General features: G+C 37.5%; 1 protein-coding gene across 2 annotated transcripts in view; it reads right to left on the reverse strand.

Moving 5' to 3' along the window:
- LOC140436396 (pickpocket protein 28-like) overlaps positions 1 to 21,057 on the reverse strand; it is a 51,109-nt gene that overhangs the window by 21,941 nt on the left and 8,111 nt on the right. Inside the window, exons 2-4 of one of the 2 annotated variants that reach the window (XM_072525157.1) lie at positions 17,916 to 18,158; positions 15,330 to 15,432; positions 8,164 to 8,315 (exon numbers count right to left, since the gene is read on the reverse strand). In XM_072525157.1, the coding sequence (XP_072381258.1) occupies positions 8,164 to 8,315; positions 15,330 to 15,432; positions 17,916 to 18,158 (498 nt within the window). The remainder of the gene's footprint in view (positions 1 to 8,163; positions 8,316 to 15,329; positions 15,433 to 17,915; positions 18,159 to 21,057) is intronic. The other variant, XM_072525158.1, reaches the window with a different exon arrangement.

Below are 21,057 nucleotides of genomic sequence, written 5' to 3' on the forward strand. Positions count from 1 at the left end.
TAAAATTTTAAAAGTGCTAATAAATCAGAGGATAAGTTTAGCAAATGAACAACAGGGTTTTTGTAGTGGACGATCGTGTACAGATGCAATATTCATTATAAAGCAAATTACTGAGAAATTACTAGAGTATAATAGACCAGCATTTCTGTGTCTGTTTGACCTAAAGAAAGCGTTTGACAGAGTAGGACTCAAAAATGTAATACATGTTTTGTATAATAGAGAAGTTCCCCTAAATAGTATAAAAACTATCGTTAACATCTACCAAAACAACAAAATGGAAGTCAGAATAGATGGACAACTTACAGAACCTGTAGAAATAGGCAGCTGAATAAGATAAGGGGATTCATTGAGCCCCATGCTCTTCAATTTGATCATGGATGCAATCATCAAAACCGTTAACAAAGGAAGAGGATACAGAATGGGAAACAAAGAAATTAAAATACTCTGTTACGCAGACGACGCAATATTGATAGCTCAAGACGAAGATAGTCTGCAAATACTGGTCCACAGATTTAACATAAGAGCAAAAGAATTTAATATCTCATCTCAGAAAACTAAAACGCTAGTAGTCAGCAAAGAACCACCCAGATGTAAAATAGAAATTGATGGCATCAGTATTGAACAAGTAATGGAAATAAAATGCCTGGGAATTACACTGTCTAGCTATGGAGACCTGGACAAAGAAGTGACAGATCAAGTACAAAAAGCAAATAGACTGGCAGGATGCCTTAATAACACTATATGGCGAAACAGACACATTGTCACTGAGATGAAATCTAGAATTTATAAAGCCGCTGTAAGACCAATAATGACATATGCCTCAGAAATAAGACCCGACCTAGCCACAACGCAAAGACTACTGGAAACTGCAGAGGTGAGAGTTCTGAGAAGAATTACAGGAAATACGCTGAGAGATCGAAAGAGAAGTGAAGACAGAAGAAAATGTAACGTACAGTGTATAAATGAATGGACACAAGATAGAAAAAAAGAATGGAACAACCACATAAGCAGAATGGAGGAGACCCGTGTCGCCAAAATAGCAAGAGATAAGTCACCAATCGACAGAAGAAGTATCGGACGACCACGCAAAAGATAGAATGACAACCTTCCATAGAGTTATTAATCCGCCAATGAACAAGCATAATTGCTTATAAAGAGGAAGAAGAAAAAATATTTCTGAGGTTGAAATATTAGTTGCCATAGTAACTTCGATATTGGCATGCCTGCTAACAAGAGTGAGCCGATGTCCTTCGCTATGTAGAGCGTGGGCAGTTTCACGAATTTGTTTTTTTTTTATTTCTTTGAGTGGGGCTCTTTCAATCCTGTCTTTCCTAATTGTGCCAATACAGTGTATCTTTTGATCTCTCAACCTTGTCAGTAAAGGTAAAGATGTAAAAAAGTCATCAATATAGATAACAGATTCTTGTGGTAAAAATCCTATACACAGCTTTTCGGTTACGGAACTTCCTAACGAGTTACTAGGCAATTTTTATCTCCACTTGCAGTATAGGGATGAAATTTTGCAAGGTAACCTTTATTGGTCGCAACGCACCAGAATTTATATCCGTAACGGATGGGTTTTCCTCGAATAAACTGCTTCATTGAATGATGTCCATAATTCTGCTCCATGGCTTCGTCCACTGAGAAACTTCCGTTCACTTCTTCTTGCAGTGTCTCCTATCGGAGGTTGGCTACCATCACAGCAATCTTTACTTTGTTGGCTGCAGCTCTGAACAACTGTATTGAACTGCATTCATACCACTCCCTTAAATTTCGCAACCAGGAAATCCTCCTACGTCCCACATTTCTCTTTTCCGTGATTTTTCCTTGGATTATGAGTCTAAGCAGAGAGTACTTTTCTCCTCTCATTATGTGGCCCAGATATTCCAGTTTTTTCGTTTGTATGGTTTTTATGACTTTGCATTCCTTCCCCATCTTCAGCAGAACATCTTGATTTGTTACTCTTTCTGTCCATGGTATTTTCCACATTCTCCTGTAACACCACATCTCGAATGCCTCAATGTTTTTGCACTGGCTTGCTTTTCCGTTCACTGGCTGGAGGTAATGATAAAAATGTTCATTAGGGGTTGAACTTTGAACGCTTTATTGGTTTATTGATACAACATATTATCGTTAAAGTGTAAAAATCGACTCATAGTATTACTAAGTAGATGTGAGTGATAGTCCCCTCGACATTCCCAATACATTCTCCTAGAAGGCAATGGGTGGTGTCCAGAGAGAATAAGGTTGCCAAAGTATTTATATAAATCATCAACGGACAAAGAGAAAGGGCAGGATTTTTGTGAAGCGTACTTCACCGTTTCTTTACAAAGATAATCCATGAATTTTTCATCAAAAAATAATTTAAACAGATCGATTGGCTTCAAATTTTATTGTTTTCATTCATTTGGTATATGGGGTTCCATACTTTTTTTGAAAATATCATTTATGGCACCTTTTTCCAGTTTTTTTTCTTCTTACTTGCGATCGCTTCTTTTCCTAGACTTTTATCTGTTTTCAGAATCTTGTGAAATTTCTGCAACCTCCCTTTTTCTTTTGTTACCTGATTCGTGAGTTACAGTCACAGTTGTATTTGACAGCACTGTTTTCTCAATTGCTGTATTTTTTCGAGAAACAGCTGGAATATCCATGCTTTGAGATTTTACCTCGGCCAATACTTTGAAAAGTGTAATCGAACTGGTCTTCCTTATCACTTATGGCATCATCTCTGTCAGAATCATTTCCGTCATTTGGATAATGCAACGTGAGTTGAACTTCGTTACACTGGTCAATTTAGTATCGTCATCTTCTAAACTCTCATATATTTTTAACAATTCCTCTGCATCTTCGGGATTATTAGGATCATATTTTTTCGTCATTTTTTCTAAAACATAAACAATATTAATTAGTTACCACGATTGCCAAGCGTATTATATATCATATACAAGAATCAAAGACCTTCAAAATACTCACCAGTATAAATTTCGATACTATTTATATCACTATTTGATATTTAGAAGCCTTACTAGTTGAACACTACAAAAGATTTTTCAAAATAGTCGAAAAAGTCCTACAAAAACTCTCCTAAAATGCAACCAGTGAACTAGAATTTAACCTTAGAAAACTTAGCACAAAACTAATCACCCTTTACCGCCAAGCGGTTATAAATTTCTAATGATATGATAAACAGTTACTTTATTGCCCACCATATGATGGGCATTAATGGATTAATAGGAGTCAATAGGAGTTTAAGTCAAAAATTCCCAGAGTAACGAGATTCCCAGAGACTCATGCGCGTGTAAATTATGTTCAAAAACGAGTATCGTATTGATTAAACCTTTTAAATCCCCTAGTAAGGACGGAATATTTCCTGCTTTACTCCAAAAAGGCTTCATGCAAATACAGCCGCAACTACAGCGGCTTTTCATAGCAAGCCTGGTGTTAGGTCACATTCCAAAAACTTGGAGGGACGCAAAGGTGGTATTTATAACAAAGGCGGGGAAACGTCTTACAGACGAAGCGAAGTCTTATCGTCCTATATGCCTGACCTCCTTTCTCCTAAAAACAATGGAGAAACTAGTAGATTACTACATAAGAAGCGAAACATTAGCGAGGAAACCACTTCCCAAACATCAGTTTGCCTACCAGACTGGCAAATCCACTATAAGTGCTCTGAATTCGCTAGTCAAAAAAATTGAAAAGACAATAGTGGCAAAAGAAATAGCTCTTTGCGCTTTCATTGACATAGAGGGAGCATTCGATAATACCTCTTTTGAATCCATAAAAAGAGCACTAGTAAAGAGGAGCATTGAAGTCTCACTAATACAATGGATTCAGTCAATGCTAAAAACGAGAATCATCACTGCTAGTATTGGAGGAGAATCTGTGACTGTGACAGCGGTAAAGGGGTGCCCTCAAGGGGGAGTATTATCGCCTCTGTTGTGGTCTTTGGTTGTGGATAACCTTCTCACTAAGTTGCATGATTCTGGTTTTATAACCCAAGGTTACGCAGATGACCTAGTTGTTACAATTAGAGGCAAGCATGACCAGACTATATCTAGTCTCATGCAAATTGCTCTTAACGAAATTAAAAGTTGGTGCTCGAAAGAGGGCTTAAATGTCAACCCCAGTAAAACGACTTTGATACCTTTTACAAGGAGACGTAAATACAATTTACAGGCTCCAACTATGAATGGCATCACATTAGACTATTCCAAGGAAATAAAATATCTGGGGGTAACCCTAGATCAAAAACTCACCTGGAATAGTCATATTGAAAAAAATTTATCAAGAGTTTTGGTGGCAAGTTGGACCTGCCGCAAGACGTTTGGAAAAACTTGGGGCCTACAACCGAAAATGGCTCTCTGGTCATATAAAACAATAATTAGGCCCATGGTCACATACGCATCATTCGTATGGTGGCCAAAAACACAACAAATAACAGCTAACGCCAAGCTGCAAAAAGTGCAGCGGCTAGCTTGTCTAGGAATCACAAGGGCAATGTCAACATGTCCCACTGCAGCTCTAGAGGCGATGCTGAACCTTCCTCCCTTGCAGTTCTGCATAAAGAGGGAGGCAGTAACTACCGCCTTAAAACTGCGACAGACACAAATAATGAAACCTGGAGATCTAGTTGGCCACCTGAAAATCTTAGAAGAAATTCCATTGGATTCTAAGGACATGCCGACAGATGCTATGCCAGTCAAATTCGACTTCGAAACACCCTTTGAAGTGGTCATAAAAAACCACCAAATGGGTGAAGAAATTGAACCAAAAGTGGAATAAGGTTCACTCGTATGGTATACGGATGGATCTAAGATAGATGAAAGGGCAGGAGTGGGAGTTACTGGGCCCAATTTCAGGCTATCTAAATCTCTTGGAAACGCCCCAACTATCTTCCAGGCAGAAATACATGCTATAGACATAAGTGCCCAAGAATGGCTCAACCGAGACACCCGTAGGGCAAAAGTCCTTATTTTATCAGACAGCCAAGCCGCCTTAAAGGCTCTAAAGTCATTTACATGTGAGTCGAAGTTGGTTTGGGACTGTAAACAATCTCTCAAGAAGCTGGCGGAACGCAATAATGTAACTGTGATGTGGGTGCCAGGTCACAAGGGAATTGCAGGAAATGAGGAAGCTGACAGCCTCGCAAAAGAAGGAGCTAATACCCCATTCCAGGGTCCGGAACCCTTCTGTGGACTATGGAAAAGCCACATCAGAGAGGAACTCCGTACCTGGGAACTCAATCAACTAAGATCATATTGGTCTAACACACCAGGACAAAGGCAAGCAAAAAGGCTCATAAAAGTGTCGCCTACTGCAACAAACCGCCTTCTCGAAATGAGTAAAAAAGATATCAAAATAGTCACTGGCCTTCTCACTGGTCACTGCCCTCTGAGATATCATCTCAAGAAGATGGGCAAATCAGATAGTGAGAACTGTCGTTTCTGTCACAATGAAAAAGAAACGGCAGAACATATACTATGCAACTGCGTAGCACTGTTCTGCAAAAGACTAAAATTCCTAGGAGAGGTGAGTCTGGCGTCCTCTGACATAGGAAACAAGTCACCTAGGAAGCTAATCAACTTCATCAGAAGTATTGGCGTTCTAGAGTTTAACTAGATTAAGGTATGCACAAAAGATCTCTATAGGTCGAAGTGCGGTGAGGCCGCATGGCCTTAACGACCTCACATAATCTAATCTAATCTAATCTAATCTAATCTAATCGTATTGATTATGTTCAAAAGTAATATAGTCGCGGTAACATATATAATTTAAATGCAGAGATGTTTGATCTCTTCTTTTTTACAACCGATTGGATGCCTGTGCGAAGCGGTTTTTTAGTCCAGTGTAGAGTGTTGTTTGCTGAAATTTAATTATTTTGAATAGCAAGCAAGCAATTTTATTAATCCCAGCCTGTGGGACATGTTCTGAAGAATAACGTTCGGGTGTAACAATTCATTGGAGCGATGTGTATTAACTCGAGTAAAAACAGGAGTCACTCCACCGCGCTCCAATGCTACAGACCATCCCTTTCCCCCTATAGCACTCTGATGCGCGATAGGGGCACAACTATCAGCCAAATGCTCTTCATGCGGGATTCCTGGATCTAATAGAACTCCAACATGGTTTCGTAACCGAAATCAAACTCAGAACAGCGCATTGGCGCTATGATCCTGTTATTTTGAGTTCGTTAGTAGAGTGTATTTAGTATAATAATTTAGACTAAACTTGGTATGATACCCACAATACAGTTAAAAAAGGATGACCAGATGGTTCAAACATGTATATATCAAAACTGTGCGCAAATAAAAGATCGCTGCTAATTATTATACATTACGGAGGACGTGAGGAATGGGTTCCGAATGCTTTAAAATTATGTGGGGAGAAAATAAAGGATTGTAACGTTGACTACTCACTATTTTAAGTGATGACATGAATGGATTACAATGCCTTTCAAATGCCATTGATACAGTGGGAAGAGAGTTTGGCCTAAACATAAACTGTTCAAAAACAAAACACATGGTGTTTAACCGTTAACACATCAAGATGCACGATTATATGTTGATGGTCATATAATTCAAAGAGTGTCCAGTTTTAATTATCATCATCATCATCATATAACGGGGGTCCTACGGCGATTGCCGCTTCCCGCATTTCAGCCTCCATCTTTTCCTATCTCTTCAATCTCCCTCTTCTAAGCCTCTAGATGGCATTGTTTTTGTAATTTCTCTTCTCCAGGAATTTGGTGGTCTTCCCCTTTTCCTTCTTTCTGGCGAAACATACATTAAGGCTTTCTTTGGCCACCGCTCCTTCTCCATTCTCATCACGTGACCATACCATTGTAATTGCCTTCCTTGTATTCTATCTGAAAGAGTATCTCTAATTCCTGTACGGTTTCGTATTTCCTCATTCCTGATTTTTTCCATTCTCGATGCTCGACATGACCTTCTATAAGATAATCCATTTCCACAACGTCTACTTTATCTCGTTCATTCTTTGTCATCGTCCAACATTCGGCACCATATGTGGTAATTGGTTCTACAATTGCTCTGTATACGCGAAGTTTGGTATGCATCTTTATTTTATTAGACCACAGTAATGAATTCAGTGCATCCAATGCATGCATTTAATTATCTTGGTTGCCATATTACTGAACAACTAGATCCAGATCAAGAGATAAAACGTAGAATAGAGATAGCCGGCACATTTTTAAAAATGAAGTCATTCTTCTGTAATGATAACTTGCAACTTCAACTTCGAAAGCGCATGGTTAAATGCTACATTTGGTCAGTCCTCTTATACGGTGCCGAAGCATGGACATTAAAAATATCCACCATTAATCGTCTGGAGTCCTTTGAAATGTGGCTGCACAGACGTATACTAAAAATTCCATGGACGGCTATAGTGACAAATGTGGCAGTCCTTGAGAGAGCAAATGCTGCTCGCGAGCTGCTTGATAACATCAAATGTAGAAAGATGGCCTATTTTGGACACGTAGTAAGGGGAGACCGATATAATATTCTTTAACTTATTATGATGGGTAAAATCGAAGGACGCAGAGGAATTGGTAGAAAGCAGGCCTCTTGGTTGAAGAATATCAGAGAGTGGACAGGAAAAGCTGAGCAACTCTTTAGAATAGCTCAAGACAGAGACAGTTTCGCCATGTTAATCACCAACGTCAAGGGGACTTGATAGGGCACGTTATGAAGAAGAAGAACGTTGACTACCAAAAAAGTATAGAAGCCGATACTTTTGAAGCATAGCTTAAAACGCACGGATTTCAAACTTGGAGCCAAATAGAATTGAGAACGCTTCTTATCATTCCCGACAGCTCACTAAGATACCCAATATGTACATCTTCAAAGAAAGCTGCACTGCAAAAACTTGTTAATGGAAAATAATTTGTGTTTCGAAGATTTTTATACAAAAAAGAACAACTTATTGAAGTTCTGCACATGAAGAAATTAAAAAAAATATACGCCAAAGCATGGTCACACAATATGAAGACTATGTTTGTGTTTTTAATCCTATAGAGTAAATTTTGCGGCAATTAAAACCAAATAGAAGGCGTGCAAATACATTTCCTAAATTTATTATAAAGTTTTTAAGTTACAAATGAGGCTGAAAATAATTCATAAGGCTAATATTGTTTATGCTTACACTGAACGGTCATATATTTCGTATTTGTCGAGAATATTGAAGGTAAAGCAGACACCATCGTCCAATAGTATTGGAGTAAACCAATCATTGCATGGAACCCGCAACCACATAAATTTACACTGTTCCATGAAATCTTCGGCAGGTATTTTTATCTGAAAACATATACATACATAGTAATCACAATTGTTTAAAAACTACAAAAAGAAGTAGTATTGGAGGTGTTTCGGAGTTCCAGTGTCCGGAATCACCAAAAAAAATAGCCCTGAATATTTAAAATTTTAAAACCCAGTAAGCTAAGATAACCAAAGAACACCCTATATCAACAGGTAGTCATAACAATTATAATTTTTTAATAACTGAGACGTTCTTTGCAACCTTTATTTGTCATTAATGACAACATTGAAGAAAATTTAAAAAAAAAAAAAAAGGTATTTTATTGAACAATATTAAGTTTGCGGAAATTCTCAAATTAGTGATTTATTATTTGGATGATTACACACATTTTACAATATCAATAACATTATTTTTCTTTTGGTTGTTTTACAAAGTTCATTTTTTCATTCAACATGAGGTTTTTGCGTGAAATTATCATTAACTTATAGGAAGAAGGATATTTATAGTATCAAACTAAAATGAAAAATTAACGAAAACTTTTATTTGAAATGTATACAAAATAGTTAGTTTTTATCGCTTAAAACACTACTGTTATCGTTTTCGTCTAAATCTGTAATTTTTTCAGACTGATGACCAGATTCTGTGCGCAGAGGTTATAAAAGTTTTTAGCCACAATATTAGGATTGACAACAAAGATCTTAGAATTATCAGAAATATTTACTACAATCAAACGGCCTAAATCAAAATAGAAGACCAGTTAACTGATAAAATTGCAATAGAACGTGGAGTACGACAGGGCTGTATTTTGTCTCCATTGTTGTTCAATATTTATTCTGAATGGGTATTTAAGGAAGCTTTAGACGGTTGTGCGAAAGGAATACTAATAAACGGTGAATGGTTGAATAACATTAGATATGCAGATGACACTATAGTTTTTGCCGATAATCTGAATGACTTACAGATATTAACAAATCGCATAACAGAAGTCAGCAACAGATACGGACTAGCTCTTAACATAAAGAAAACCAAATTTATGACAATTAGTAAAAAACCAAAAACCAACTAAACGCTCAACTTACAATCAACCAACAGAATATCAAAAGAGTCGAGCAATATACATATCTAGGCACCAATTTAAATAGCCAATGGGACCACTCAACAGAAATTAAACAGCGAATAATAAAAGCAAAAGCAGCATTCGTTAGAATGAGAACCATTTTCAACAGTCGAGACATATCATTAAAAACAAAATGCCGTCTATTGAACTGCTACATATTCACAGTTCTGCTCTACGGAATGGAAGCGTGGACACTGACTGTTGCATCTATGAATCGGCTCGAAGCTTTCGAAATGTGGTGTTATAGGCGCATCTTACGTATATCCTGGGTTAACAGAGTTACTAATGTGGAGGTCCTGAGTAGAATGGGGAAAGAATGTGAAATTCTCATGACCGTCAAAACTAAAAAGTTGGAATATCTAGGACACGTAATGAGAAATCAAGAACGTTACGGCCTTCTCCAGCTGATTCTCCAGGGGAAGATAAATGGTAAGAGAGGACCGGGAAGAAGACGCATTTCCTGGCTTCAAAATTTACGAAAGTGGTATAACACGACTACCACTGAACTGTTCCGCGCTGCAATAAACAAAGTAAAGATAGCCGTAATGATCGCCAACATCCGGAACGGATAGGCACTTTAAGAAGAAGAAGAAGATTAGGATGCGGGATCATTGCTAAGAAACAAAAACTTCTATTGAAAAAGCCAGAAGCTCTTTTAATGATCTTAGGAAGATTCTCTGCAACTTATCTGTAAGTATCAATACGCACATAAGAATTCTTAGATATATTCTTAGAAAGTTGCAAGAAACCAGGAAATACATCTTTTATTTGTGGATCTCACAAAAGCATATGACACGATTCCTGTGAGAAAGCTGTGGCAGTCTCTTGAACGATCTTCATTAATTAGCACGATCATCGCCGCAGTCAAACAATTATACAATAAAGCATCATCAAAAATCAAACTAAACAACACCTTATCAGAAGAATTTCCAGTAACAAAAGGCTTACGACAAGGATGCTGCCTCTCTCCAATACTATTTAAGATCTATTTAAATGAAGCACTAAAACACTGGAGAAGATCATGTTCAGGAATGGGGATCCAACTTGACGACGATACAACATTATACACTCTACATTTTGCGGACGACCAAGTAGTAGTGGCAGCAGACAAGGAAGATTTAGAATTCATGACGAGACGGTTGTTTAAAACATATGAAGAATGGGGCCTCTCTGTAAATAGAAACAAAACGCAATACTTATGCATCGGGAATGAAGTAGAAGATCTAATGGTCAACGAACATGAAACAATCAAGAACTGTGAGGAATATATATATTTGGGAACAACAATCAACAAGAGTGGGCGCACCGAAAAAGGGTGATAGGATGCCTAAACCCGATGCTATGGTCAAAAGAACTATCAAATCAAAGTAAGCATCTCCTCTTTAACTCCATCTTTAAAAGTATAGTGCTCTATGGATGCGAAACATGGCAACTTACTAAATCCCTTGAGCGACGCCTACTTGCATTGGAAATGGACTTCTGGAGAAGATCAGCTAGAAAATCAAGGCTTGATAGAATACAAAATGACCATATCAGAAATATAATGGGAGTCAAGTCAACCATCATTGACGAAATTCAAAGGAGACAACTGATCTGGTATGGTCATGTGAAAAGAATGGACGACGACAGGCTGCCAAACCAAATTTTAAATTGGACGCCAAGGGAAAGAAGGAAGAGAGGAAGGCCAAAACAATCCTGGCTGGGCGGCATTCAGAAGGCAATGTCGGAAAGAAACCTTCACCCTGGCGAATGGAATGACCGACGTAGCTGGAAACTGGGAACCGGAAGGTGGAAAACGCTATAAAAACCGGAAAAAAAAAAAGATATTATGTCTTGGGTACACGTAAACTCATCACCAATTAGTATAAATTGGTATTTATACACCCTCGTAAATAGTACAAACTCATCACCGCCATAAAACTAGGGATTTTAAAATAGACCCGAGAGATTGGTAAACTCATCACTGGCCTACCTGCACGTGCAAATGCAATTCATTGGTTTTTATTTTGGGAATTCCACAAAATTCTATTGATAGCTACCTAAAACTATGCGAAAGTCCAGTTGTCTGAAAATGACCAGCATGTGTTTATATTTCTACAATTATTTTAGTTGCGAAAAATATTCTGCACTGCGACTTGAAACACAATCACTTAATCAAGTCATCAGCCACTCCTGCAAGATGAAAGCTCAAGACGACTTATCGGAAAGGCGATCAAAAATCATTCACCAAAAGATTGCAACTTCTTCTTTCAACGAACATCTGACAATAACGGACATCTCTTGTATTTGGAGGAATATAAGCAACTACCGTTTTCCTTTTATGCCAACTGTACCGAAGACAATGGGGAAGCCCATCAAGCAATCCGTCAGATGAATCTAAATACGGACCGCGATAAATGTTTTGTGTGGCATAACGATTCGCAACAAAATATTATTATTTTTAGCATTCTTGAGAATTTACATTACTTGGCGAAAGCAGAGACATATTACATAGATGGTACATTTCAATATGCTCCAAAATTTTTCTTGCAATTATTTACCATCCATAGCTTATTAAATGAGCATTACGTGTCTCTTATATTCTGTGTTCTTCCTGACAAATGCATAGAAACCTACGTCACGGTCTTCACTTAATTAATTCGTTGTTCCGAAGAAGATGGTGTCGTTTTAAGTCCGTTAAGACTTATGGCTGATTTTGAAATTTCGTTTCACAAGGCCGTAATTGCCGTTTGCCCATCTGGGAAGCGAATTGGGTGTTTATTACACTTGACTCAAAGTTGGTTTAGCCAAATCCAAAAACTTGGTATGGTAACCACTTACAAGAGGGGAGATTTCAACGGCAAGTGACTGCACCACTTATTTGGCTTGCCATTTTTGGACCCAGAACGAGCCGGCGATTGTTTTGTCAACGATTTCATGCGTATATCCCTAATTTGCCTTTATTTATGAAAATGGCCGATTATATGGTAGAGAACTATATAAGTAATGAGTCTCTTTTCCCTCGAACTGTTTGGGCATCCCAGTCTAGCCATATACATTTAATCACAGATCCATGCGAATCCTTTCAGTTTAATTTTTCCAACTGTTTTTAATAAATATTTCATAATAAAGTTCACTATCTTACTTTCTTTACTTTATCGTGTCCTGACATGTCATTCATAAAATTTCGGCACAGTATCCAGCTACGTCGGTTCCATCTTTGTTGGCGAGCCATAAATCTTCGAGGGTACATCGATGAGGACAGTTTCTGCATGTAAGAAGATGTTCCATATTCTGTGTTTCTCCACAGTCACAATTCACATCATCTTGCTCGATTTTTCTCCATTTTGCCATGTTTGATTTTACTGGAGCGACCCCCGTTCTTATCCTATTCACAGTTTTCCACGTTGTAAAGTCTAGGGACTGGCCGGTCCATTGAACCTGGGGAAGAGGAAAATACTCAGGCGGTTCATCCTGCACTGTTCCAAGGAAGCTTTTCCTAGATTTTAGTCGCTTTCGTGGTGTTCGAGCTTTGTATAGGGTATGCCGCTCGTCCGCGATATGTTTAATTTTCTCTATGTGCTCTGCAACGCCTCTGCGTGTTGAGGGTTCTGCAAAACCCACTGCTTTATATAGATTTGAGAGTGGCGTTGGTTTCATGCACCCCGTTACTATCCTGCATGTCTCATTTAGCGCAGTATCAAATTGTTTGGTGTGGGCAGATCTGCCCCAAACGGGGCACACATATTCAGCAGTTGAGAAACACTGTGCCTGTGCCGTTGTTCTTAAAACGCCAGGACGTGTGCCCCATTTACTTCCCGTTATCTTTCTGAGTATGCTGTTCCTCGTTGTTACTTTCCCTCTCGTTTTTATGCAATATTATCTGTAGGTCAGGGACCGGTCCAGAGTTACTCCAAGATATATAGGTTGGTTTGTGTGTTCTAATGTATTACCATTCCACGCAATTTGGAGTTTTCGCTTTTCTTCCTTTGTACGAAGGTGGAAAGCGCAGACTTGAGTTTTAGAGGTCTCAGTAAATTCTGCAGGTAGTACGCTGTCATTGTTTTTAAGGCAGTTTCGAGTTTCTTCTCCACTTCTTCAAAACTATTTCCTTGAGCACATATTGCAAGATCGTCGGCATAGAGGAAGTGCTTGGTTTTAGTCGGCGTAGTTTGGTCGTTTGTGTATATATTGAAGAGCATTGGTGCTAAAACACTTCCCTGTGGGAGGCCAATTTTTTTTAACTCTCCACCTACTTACTTTACCCTCCAGCATAACGAAAAAACGTCTGTTTTGCAGTAAATAATATACGACTTTGCCCAGATGATGGTCATTGAGAGTGTCGTATAATTTGCGGAGCAATGTTTTGTGTCTTACTGTGTCATAGGCTGCTGTCAAATCTACGAAAGCAGCTCCTGTTATAAGTTTTTCTTCAAAGCCCTCTTCAATGTGTTTTGTTAGTGCGAGGACTTGACCGGTGAAAGATTTGCCGGGTCCGAATCTTCCTTGTTGTGGGATGAGGTGCTTGTGGGCATTTTTTTTTATTCTGGCAAGTATGAGTCTCTCGTATAGTTTGAAAAAGTGACACAACAGCGAGATAGGTCTGTAGTTACTGGGTCCTTTCCTGGTTTTAACAAGGCTATTACTTTAGATTTCCTCCATGATTTTGGAATTTCGCAGGTTTTGCAGCACGTGTTATAAAATTGCAAGATCCAGTTTTTTACTCCTTGGCCTAGATGTTTTATTTGTTCACTGCATATATCATCCACACCTGCAGTTTTCCCGTTTTTTAACCTGTTCATACCGTCGTGGAGTTCTTTTAGTGTAAAAGGAGTACCTAAGTGGTTTGTCTCCGAATCCAATCTTCTTCTAGTGTTTGGGCCCTTATATCGGTTCGTAGTTCTTCCATTCATAAGGAGTTGAGCAGCGACTTGATTTGCTGTAACCTTGCAAGGTGGTTTATGTTCTTTTGGGTCACCGCTAAGTTTTTTTACAAGGTTCCATGCTATTTTGCTACTATCCACTTTTCCTGTCTGGCTTGACTTAGCTGTTGGAGTAGTACTGCTCTGCAGTCAACCGTTTCTTGGCTAAAAGGGTCAGTGGAATAGAGGGTTTCGTATGTTTATGTGAAAATATAAAAGGCTGGTTTGGGGGCTTGTATACCGAGGTTATTGTGCATTTTCCGATCTCAGTGGTTATTCGAAGTTCACTATCTATGCAACTGAATTTTCAGATCTCAAAACCGTTTAGATTGGCAGATACGTCTAATAGACCACACCGTAAGAATCCCGATATTAATATATTTTATTGCCTTGGGGCGAAACCAACGCCTTGGGGCAAAAATGCTGGTAATGAGTTTACCTATCTGTGGTGATTAGTTTACCTATCTCCAAAGAATGCCGGTGATCAGTTTACTATATCTCGGAGAGTCTAATAATTTTATTGGGGGCTATAAAGTAATAAGTTCGTATACGCCCTACGTCTTTAGTATCCTCCTCTACGGTTGCCATAAAACTGTTAGAGGGTCTCTTATATACACCACACTAACACCAACCAACTTAACTATTTAAGAGAGGCCCTAGACGCAGACGTATATGCTGGCTGGCCAATCTTAAAAAATGAACTGGATATATTTCGAGCTGCTGAGAATAGTACCAGATCAGTGTGGTCGCCAACCTCACAAGGAGAGGAGAAGGTTGGATAAAAAATGTCTGTGGAGAGTATTGGTATCGGTATTATGTAACATCGAAACCTTATTCTTAAAGAGAGTCATATACAATAAATAATTTTCAATCTTTGTACTATATTTTCACTTACAGAATCAAATTAATTAATTTGATATAGCTTGCAGCAAAGACATATACGCACATTTGTTTTACCGGGATAAAATATAGTTTGAAGAGTTTTGATACAAGAAAATGTAAATATCTTTTTAGTTGAAAGAATTATACTGTACCTCATCTAAAGCTTGATAAAAATCTTCAGTAAAATACGTTTCATTTGGAAAATACTCATAGTCAGTGTCACAAACGTATGATATATACTTAGCATACCGTTCTCTAAAATGATAAAAAAAAATATGAGGAATCTAAAACAGTATTTAGAAACATACATTAATCAAATTAAATATATAATCAATTTTAAAATCTAGTAATTGGTGGTACCCTAGGCGGCGTAGGGCGTGAGCGACGTGGGCCACAGCCTCGCGGTCCGAGGGGCATCGCTCGATGTGGATTTATGTGTTACTTAAACCTAAGCGATGAACGCGCCGAAAAAAGTGCTTGCGTCGCTATTGCTTGCGAGAAATCCCCGCTGCAATACACATCGGTGGCCTGAAAAAGGGTATTCCCCTGAAATTGAGTTCATATCGCTAGCGAAGAATTTCCGCTGCACGTCGCCGCCCAAAACAAAATAGGATCCGTTCGTCAAATAACAGCCAGCCTCCCCTGTACATCGTACCTTTTTGACGATTTTGAAATTATCAGGATTTATACCCAGTCCCTTGACTAACTTTATAACAGACGTAAAACAGTTGCTTCAATACGTTTCAGATAAACTTAAAAGAAATACCCAAACATTTACATCGTGATTAGAATACAATTAACCATACCAATTAGTACAACCTCCACTAAAAGGAGCTTCTCAAAATTAAAATTTATTATCAATTATTTAGGTACTATGTCACAGGATCCACTTTCTGCGGTCGCAATTTTGTTTATCGAGGCTAATATAGCATTCAAGTTAGATTCTTCTTCTTCTTCAAGTGCCATCTTCGTTCCGAAGGTTGGCGATCATCAGGGCTATACGTATTTTCGAAACAGCTGACCGAAACAATTCGTTGCTGCTACAGCTATACCATTCCCGTAGATTCTTTAGCCAGGAGTTTCGTCTTCTTCCTATGGACCTTTTTCCTGCTATTTTCCCTTGCATAATTATTCGAAGCAGTTCATATCTTTCGCCTCTTGTAATGTGTTCCAAGTATTGCAGTTTTCGTTTTTTGATCGTAAATATGACTTCCTTTTCTTTATTCATTCTTCTCAAGACCTCGACATTTGTGACTCTCTCGGTCCATGATATTCTTAGGATTCTGCGATACATCCACAGTTCAAATGCCTCTAATTTTTTGGTATCAATTTTTTTCAACGTCCATGACTCCATTCCGTATAACAGCACAGAAAGTACGTAACATCTCATCAGGCGAAGTTTCATTTCAAGGCTCAAATCTCTTCCGCAGAACACTCTCTTCATTTTAGTGAATATGGATCTGGCTTTTTCTATTCTTATTTTGATTTCTGCTGAGCTATCGTTGTCTTCATTTATAAAAGTGCCTAAATATTTGTATTTGCTAACTCGATCGATAATTTCATTGTGTAAATATAAATTTTGGACATTTTGTGTTGATTTCGATATTACCATAAATTTAGTTTTCTTTATGTTCAAAGATAGTCCATATTCTTCGCTGCAGTCTGCTATCTTATTCACCAATGTCTGTAGCTCTTCAAGTGTTTCTCCGATCAGAACGGTGTCGTCTGCAAATCTCAGATTGTTTAATCTAACACCATTTATTTTAATACCTACGGATTGCTCAGAGAGTGTTCCATTCATTACGTCTTCGGAATAGAGATTAAACAGGGTTGGTGACAGTATACACCCTTGTCTCACACCTTGCTTTATTTCAATTTCTTCAGTGGTATTATTCTCTACTCTCACTACTGCTTTCTGATTGTAGTACATATTTGCTATTAGTCGGATGTCTCGTTTATCTAAATTCTTTTCTGTCAGGAGTCTGATTAGGTGATCATGCCGCACTTTATCAAAGGCCTTGTTGTAATCTATGAAACACATGAATACATCTTGATTTATGTCAAGACATCTTTGAGACATAACGTTCAGTGCAAACAACGCCTCTCTTGTTCCAAGTCCATTTCGGAATCCAAACTGGGTATTATTGATGTCCATTTCCAGTTTTCTGTGTACTCTAGAGTGTATAATTTTCAGAAATATTTTCAGTACATGGCTCATCAGACTGATTGTACGGTAATCACTGCATTGTTTGGCATTTATCTTTTTTGGTATAGTAACAAAGGTGGATAAAAGCCATTCTTGTGGTATTTTTCCTGATGTATAAATGCTATTGAAAAGTTTAACTAAAATGTGAATCGAGTCTTTTTCTATTAGTTTAAGGATTTCCGTTGGTATTTCATCTGGACCTGGGGCTTTACCATTTTTCATTCTTTTTAGTGCGTACATTACTTCTTCTTCCGTTATTTCTGGACCTTCGTCTCCTTGTATGTTACTTAGCTCAGATTGTTGTCTATCATCTGCAAAGAGTTCTTCAATATAGTTTTTCCATGTCTTCAACTGTTCTTCTAGTTCTGTTATTATGTTTCCGTTGACATTATACAGGGTACTTGGCTGCTTACGTTTTTGTGTACCTGCAAGTTCTTTCACTTTTTTATGTACATTAAAAATATCATGTTTTGCCTGCATTTGCAAGTTAGATTACGATCACGTAATTAAACAATGAAAACGTTACACTTACTCAGTGCTTGTCAACTTTTCTTTGGCCTTCATCTTTCTTGAAAAATCAGTAAAATTGAACAGCTTTTTCCGTGCTATTGTCGTAGGGCAGATGGTTACCGCAGGAAATGGAATCGTATAGATTGGTGACTCTTTCGTTGCAAATGATACTATTACAGGACTTTCGGTGTATTTAGAATATATTTTGCTAATGAGATAACCACAGCCCATGAAAGCCAACGTAATCAGCGATATCCATAGCAACCTAAAACAAAATAGGTGAAGAGTTATTATAAAGAAGAATTTTTGTCTTATTTAGTAATCTTTTGGGTAATAGTTTGGAGATGTGTCCCTTACTGATTCTGCATTTAATTCTATGAATAATAACTAGACCTAGGCAAATATGTAAAATGGATATATTGCATATTTTATGCAAAGATCTGGGGATATTGCATAATCGTTTTTTACGATTCTCTATCACGAAATAACACAAAACTCTAGGAGACTTGTACACCAAGTAGCTCGAGGAACATCGTCGTTATCATGTTTATATTCAGCAACCTCCAAAATCTATAGACATTATTGCTAGGTCCACAGAATCTCTGATCGAAGCATTTCGATCACTAAGGGCATCTGCGCTGATAATGAGATTAAAAATAAACGCACAGAAAACCAAGTATATGTATTGTACTAGATCAGGCAACCAGATACCTAGACTATTAATTGATGATCTGGAACTGGAAGGTGTGGACATCTTCGTCTACTTGGGCTCGCTGCTGACCAAAGACAACAATGTCAGCGAAGAAATTAAAAGAAGTGCTTGCCAATAAGTGCTATTATGGCTTGAGGAAACAGATGGCCCCTAAACTACCCAGAAAAATTAAAGTTACCCTATATAAAACACTAATAAGGCCAGTGTTAACATACGGGTCACAAACTTTTTCACTTATACAGAACGACCAAGAATTGCTTAAACGTTTTGAGAGAAAAATTCTTAGGAAAATATATGGAGGAATCCAAGAACAGGGTTTGTGGCGTAGGCGCTACAACTGTGAGTTATACAGAAGTTTTGGGGAACCTGACGTTGTAAAATGTATTAAATTAGCACGCCTTCGATGGATAGGACATCTAATTAGGCGTGATGAAGATGCAACAATCAGAAAAATTTTCGACCGAAGAGGACCAGTGGGAAGACGAGCCAGAGGAAGACCAAAACTTAGGTATCAAGATAACATAGAGGATGATCTAAAATCCATCGGAATTAAAGCATGGAGAAGAGTTGCCAGAGATGGGGCGAATGGAAGATTGTTCTGAAGAAGGCTTTGGCTCATAACGAGCTGCAATGCCACTGATGATGATGAACTTCAAAAATCTATGAGTTTCGAATGCGAGGAAGGGTTTTAGGGGGAATCCTGGTGTTATTAGTGGGAAACTTTTTTGCATCTTTTTTGGAGCCGCAAAATTGACATTCTCAGCAATTCAGCTTGTTCGTCTTATTTTTAGAAATCAAATCTGTGACGACTGGACTATGATGTGACTTTATTTTGTCAGGTGGATCAATAAATAAACATTTCCTAGGAAAAAGTAACGAGCCGTAAAATAATTAATTTTGCTATTATCATTATTAATTACGGGTTACTTTATTGTGACAAAACATTTGACAAAGCTATAATTATAGTTTGTTTGAAGGTGGCGGGATTAAAGGAGATGATTAATTATATATATAGTACAAGTTTGCCAAGAATCTTACATGTCTATTAATTGAAGGTGTTGAGCAACGCGTCATAAATATAAACTATTCAAGACGCCACCATACATTTTTCATGCACTTATATTTTGTCTGCAGTCAGTAACAATAGGTTTAAATAAGTATTTTAGGAGTTGTGTTTCAGAGCTCAACTATTTCTTGGAAAAATATGTCAAATATAACATTGATATAAAAATTATTAATTTGATTTAAACTTAAATATATAAACTGTTCCAATCAAATATTTTTTGCTCTTGGATAAATATTCATCTTAATTGCAGTAATTACAAATTGTTTTCATTCTTTTCCAGTTTTGAGTGATCCAGTAGGAGATAGAAAAGTTCTATTTAATAGATATTAAGAATCTGAAAGAATCGTGGAACAATGCCCTCATGCATAAGAAGGGCAACCCTACAAATCTTTAAAACTAGAGTCCGCTCAGTCTTCTCTTCCATATTCATATACTCTATTCATTTATAGCATAAATTATCCATAAATATATTAACAAAACGATGAACTCCCAACCTAGATTTATAACAATCAAGAATCCTAAACATCAAATAGGTTTCAGACTCAGTTATCCAGTTACCCAGTACAAAGTGAGGAAAATTGATTAAGCACATCTAAATGAAGCACAGATAATTTAAGAAGAGGAAATAGGTAAAAATCTAAGATGTAATTGTGAAATAAAGAAATGAAAAGAAAACGCGAACCATTTAAAAAGTAATTCAATATATCCACAGGGAATTATTAGACAATCTAAAGCAGCAGTCGTGGACACTTGTGTTACTGATCATAAAGCCACTTGAACAAATTCCCCTTCGTTAGCTCAGTGAAGATGTTCGTTCAGTTGTAATGGAAACACCAAATAATAGTAGCAGAGTTTATTGATGAGACGTACACTATGGGTGTTGACCCGGGATTATTTTGAGTAGAGACTGATGAAGTTGATCGTTGAAGACTATCAAGTTTGTTGAGTGAATATTGATTGAATGCTTCTCTAGGCAAGAGATCTTAGTTTTATATAAGTTTTAATTGGGTCAATATTTTCGCGGACCTCGCGTGATATGTGTATCTAATTTATGTAAATTGTTTAACTTTGTCAGCACTTTTGACTGATGTCCAAATTATATTATTGATAATTGACCAAATGTGTATGTAACCTAATTAACTACGTGTGTGTATTTAATAACAAATAAATTCATTCGGTCTACTGGGTGATAAAATTATACTGTCCAATTTCGGATATGAATTCTGAAGATTTGATATTGGACACGACTGTTATTTGAAGACACAAGTGCATAAAGGATCTATGTAACATTTTTTTTAAATCAGTTTTAGGCTCAGTAGGTCTGTTTTAACCCCTAAATTTGCTTCATAAGTTTTATTTGGCTTAAAAACACTTAGCAACGTTTTA

This window comes from Diabrotica undecimpunctata, chromosome 3 (assembly GCF_040954645.1).
Source record: "Diabrotica undecimpunctata isolate CICGRU chromosome 3, icDiaUnde3, whole genome shotgun sequence".
In the NCBI taxonomy this organism is placed as follows: Eukaryota; Metazoa; Arthropoda; class Insecta; order Coleoptera; family Chrysomelidae; genus Diabrotica; species Diabrotica undecimpunctata.